At 49.1% G+C, this 4,178-nt stretch overlaps 1 protein-coding gene across 2 annotated transcripts; it reads left to right on the forward strand.

Annotated features, from left to right (window-relative positions):
* Positions 1-1,364: 1,364 nt before the first annotated feature.
* B3GNT8 (UDP-GlcNAc:betaGal beta-1,3-N-acetylglucosaminyltransferase 8) lies at positions 1,365-4,178 on the forward strand. 2 transcript variants are annotated; one of them, XM_075606722.1, is made up of 2 exons: positions 1,365-1,488; positions 2,354-4,178. In XM_075606722.1, exon 2 carries the CDS (start codon positions 2,364-2,366, stop codon positions 3,552-3,554), a length of 1,191 nt encoding a protein of 396 aa, XP_075462837.1. In that variant the 5' UTR covers positions 1,365-1,488; positions 2,354-2,363; the 3' UTR covers positions 3,555-4,178. The 2 variants fall into 2 exon arrangements, with proteins under 2 accessions (XP_075462837.1, XP_075462838.1); XM_075606723.1 differs by having other exon boundaries at positions 1,408-1,488; positions 2,357-4,178.

A 4,178-nucleotide genomic window follows, 5' to 3' on the forward strand; every position in this document is an offset into this window, starting at 1 on the left:
AAAATTAGTTTTTCCCTGATGTTTAATGAGAATTTCTTAACACCCTGTTACTGTAAGTTCTCCCTGTTACCACTTAGATTGTAAGCTCTTTGGAGCAGGGACTCCTTTTCCTAATGTTACTTTTATATGTAAAGCGCTTATTCCCATTATGTGTTATATTATGTCACGTGTATTACTGCTGTGACACGCTATGTACATGGATGGCGCTATATAGTAAAGATATACATACATACATATCAGACACCGTACCACTGTTTTTTGTTTTTTTATAGGTGCAATCCCAGGTAGTCGACCAGACTAAAATCTGTTGTATGGTTTTCCCTAAATTAATATAACCACGCTAAGGCCTGGGACATGGGGCAGGGAGCGGCGCTGGGCAGCGCTGACATACTAAGGCCTGGGACATGGGGCAGGGAGCGGCGCTGGGCAGCGCTGACGCTCATGCTCTCCTGCTCAAGCAGGAGATTTTTCTTGTCCCTGCATGAGCGTCAGCGAGCGCGCTTGTGTGCCGGGTGGGAGGCGTATCGGGAGGCGGGCCTAGCGCGCCACGTCACCGACATCACGGACGGCCATTGGCTTCTGGCAGTCACGTGACCGGCCCTGCGCTTGCATGAGCGGCAAAATTTAAACTTGCCTGTCTCCTGCATTTCCACACGTCTCCGCACGCCTGCGGAAGACTGCAGAAGCGCCGTGTAAAGTCGCGCTGATGGGGATAATGTTTCCCCTCAGCGCGGCTCAGCGCACCTCAGCACAGTCTTTTTGACCATGTCCGAGCCTAATACTAGATATTTAACTTTTTTCATTTTTGGGGAAATTAATTACAGATTGAATTTCTTATGGTCCTCAGAATGGGAGTGTTTATCAATCCAGTGTTTTCTTTACCCTGCAGCCCACCCTGTCCTTAGAGAGCCAATAAAAATAAGGGGAAGGGGGAGAAAGGTGAGGCTTTGCCTGTGCAAACTCTTGGTGAATAAGACAAAATTGAGCAGCCAGAGGAAGTCAAACCCCTCCTAAGCCTCAGCTCACCATGTTTATAGACTAACAAATGATGTAAAATTCTTACTAATGTCAGATTTGGGTTAAAAAAAAAAAAGGCACGAATCACCCCTATGTGATCCCTTAAACATGTCAATGCCATCAGTACATTTTGGTTGTAGAGGGACTGACCCTTGATAGCATTTTGGCCACTGAATGCGGCAGATCAGTATTTAACGGGCTAAGAATTCCTCCTCCCTTTCATGCATAATTTACCTCAGCTGTCTCTCAGGCTCAGCTCTTTTATTCTGGATCATAAAACTTGGGTACCACAGGGAAAGCCAGACAAGGGAAGAGCGAGAAAGAGCTACGAAGGGAGGGAGGAGGCTGTATCCATGTGTAAACAAGAAGAAGAAAGGAGGAGGGCGGAGAGACAGAGGAGAAGGGCAGGGAGTGGGGGATAAGGAATGCTCGCAGATACTGAAAAATCTTTAACTTAGTCCCTGCAACAAGGTAAGCCTGCCATGTCTGCTACTGTCTCTAAATTCTGCCTAGTTACCACTTGGATTGTAATCTCTTCGGGGCAGGGACTCCTTTTCCTAATGTCTATGTGTGAAGCGCTTATTCCCATTATGTGTTCTATTATTATGTCACGTGTATTAATGCTGTGATGCGCTACGTGCTATATAAATAAAGATATACATACATATGTATGACTGCATAATGTCTTGCATTAGAAGGGCTAGAAAGGAATCTGTATATTCTGTACTGAGAGAGAGTTTAGAAACGCCTGAGTTTATTCTGTATTCCATTAGATACCCTTCTTAACCCAGGCTGTGCTGGAAAAGCTGTGTAATATGGCAGGCATAAGCTTATAGGGCTCCATGTTAAATGGATTAGAAGCAAAAGGTGACAGAGTGCTCATTTGCATGTTATTTCCCAGAATCCCTAGCTGCAATGGAAGCATTGTATGCTGATAATGGTGGAAAGCAGGGCTGCAGACTTGTCTCAGGCATGTGAATGTGCTCACAGTGATATTTTTATTTGCTGTATTACTCTAAAAGTAACTGCTGTTGTGGTTTATAACTTGTCCATGATCATTGCAGCATTGGATTCTTCACAGCATCTTCACTTAAGCCTGATCCCATGACGAGCCCTTAACAAGGGCCACTTGTATTGCATGCCCTATGAAGCTTGTGGTTCGGCTTTTGGGAAGGTTGGTCTTGGGGTCCTGATTTTAAATAGCTGTTACATTTGGACCATAAAACTACTGGGAGAAAGTTTTGGGGGCATTATGTGGCTGAGTGCTTTGAAGTAGATCCAGTTTGTGTCTATGTGTGCATGTTGCTGAGGATTTAACAGGTGTGTTGTTTCCCAGCAGAAGAGCCATGGTGCGATGCCCCAAGTTTGCCATCTTCGTCAGTGCTCTGATCACTCTTCTAGCCCTCAAGATTTACATGGAGTCGACTTACGAAGTCCCCCTCCTCTCCGATCCTCTCTCTAGCCCCATCAACCCACCCAGCGACCCCCTTAAATTGCTTGAACCCCTGCGGGCCCGGAAAGATCTGTCCCTGCTTGCTCTCCATGACCTGGCGCAGAGACTGCGTGGAGCTGTCGCTGAATCCGACGCTTATTGGAACCAGGAGGAACTGCAGTTGTTGTCCACCGGGGACCCGAGGGCCTGGACTTGTGGGGCATCAGGACCGCCATTAAAAGATCCTGCGGCTTTCCCTGATCTACTGCAGCGGTTTCTGCTACATGGGGGCTGCAGGAATCACCGGCTCCTAATCGATCAGCCGGATAAGTGCCCCACAAACAGGACATACCTACTCCTGGCAGTCAAGTCGTCCCCGCAGAACTTTGCCCAGCGTCAGGCGGTGAGAGACAGCTGGGGGGCGGAGCGAGATTACGCTGGGCTCCCAGTGCGGCTGGTATTCCTTTTGGGCACAGCCCAGGGCCCCGACCTCTCTGCCCTCCTGCACTATGAGGGGAGCCGCTCCCGTGACATTCTGCAGTGGGATTTCCAGGATACCTTCTTCAACCTGACGCTGAAGGACCAGCTCTTCCTGGGGTGGGCGAGGCTCCGCTGCCCAGGTGCCAGCTTTGTCTTTAAAGGTGATGATGACGTTTTTGCCCGCACGCCTGCCATTCTGCGCTACCTCTCCTCGCTGAGCTTGAGACAGTCACATGCTCTCTACATGGGGCATGTGGTGATGTCTGCCACTCCCTTCAGAGACCCCCGCAGCAAATACTACATACCCCCTTCTTATTACACAGGATCATACCCTCCCTATGCTGGGGGTGGGGGGTATGTGTTTTCGGGCTCCCTCACCCCATGGCTCTACCTGGTGTCCCATTTCGTAGTTCCTTTCCCCATTGATGATGTGTACACCGGGATGTGTTTTATGGCACTGGGGGTGCGGCCCAGAGGGCACCCGGGATTTCAGACATTTGAGGCACCTGGAAAAGATACGCAGAGCGGGTGTTCCAGCCATAGCCTTCTACTGGTTCATAGAAAGACCCCACAGCAGATACTAAGGCTGTGGGGGGAACTGAGGGACCCCACTTCACAGTGTTAAAGGGGGGCAATGGGTGTTGAAATGCACCTCCATACTGCCCTGCAATTATTTATAAAGACACACACAGCTCTGTCACTGCACCTCCATCCAACTCTGGTACTAATCCTACACACAGCTCTGTCACTGCACCTCCATCCAACTCTGGTACTAATCCTACACACACAGCTCTGTCACTGCACCTCCATCTTACTCTGGTACTAATCCTACACACACAGCTCTGTCACTGCACCTCCATCCAACTCTGGTACTATGCCTATAGCCACAGCTGTCACTGCACCTCCATCCAACTCTGGTACTATGCCTATAGCCACAGCTCTGTCACTGCACCTCCATCCAACTCTGGTACTATGCCTATAGCCACAGCTCTGTCACGGCACCTCCATCCAATTCTGGTTCTATGCCTATAGCCACAGCTCTGTCACTAAATCTTCATCCTGCCTGATACTACTGTATTTCTACAGACGCACAGCTCTGTGACTCCACCTCCATCCCGCCCTAAAGCTGTTCTGCTAGTCCTGTACTGATCCCTCCCTCATTAATATCTGTCACTGCACCTCCATTCTACCCTAACATTGTTCCTACACACACAGCTGTCACTGCACCTCAATTCTACCCCGATACTAT

The sequence above is a fragment of the Ascaphus truei genome, chromosome 7 (genome assembly GCF_040206685.1).
Source record: "Ascaphus truei isolate aAscTru1 chromosome 7, aAscTru1.hap1, whole genome shotgun sequence".
NCBI classification, from domain to species: domain Eukaryota; kingdom Metazoa; phylum Chordata; class Amphibia; order Anura; family Ascaphidae; genus Ascaphus; species Ascaphus truei.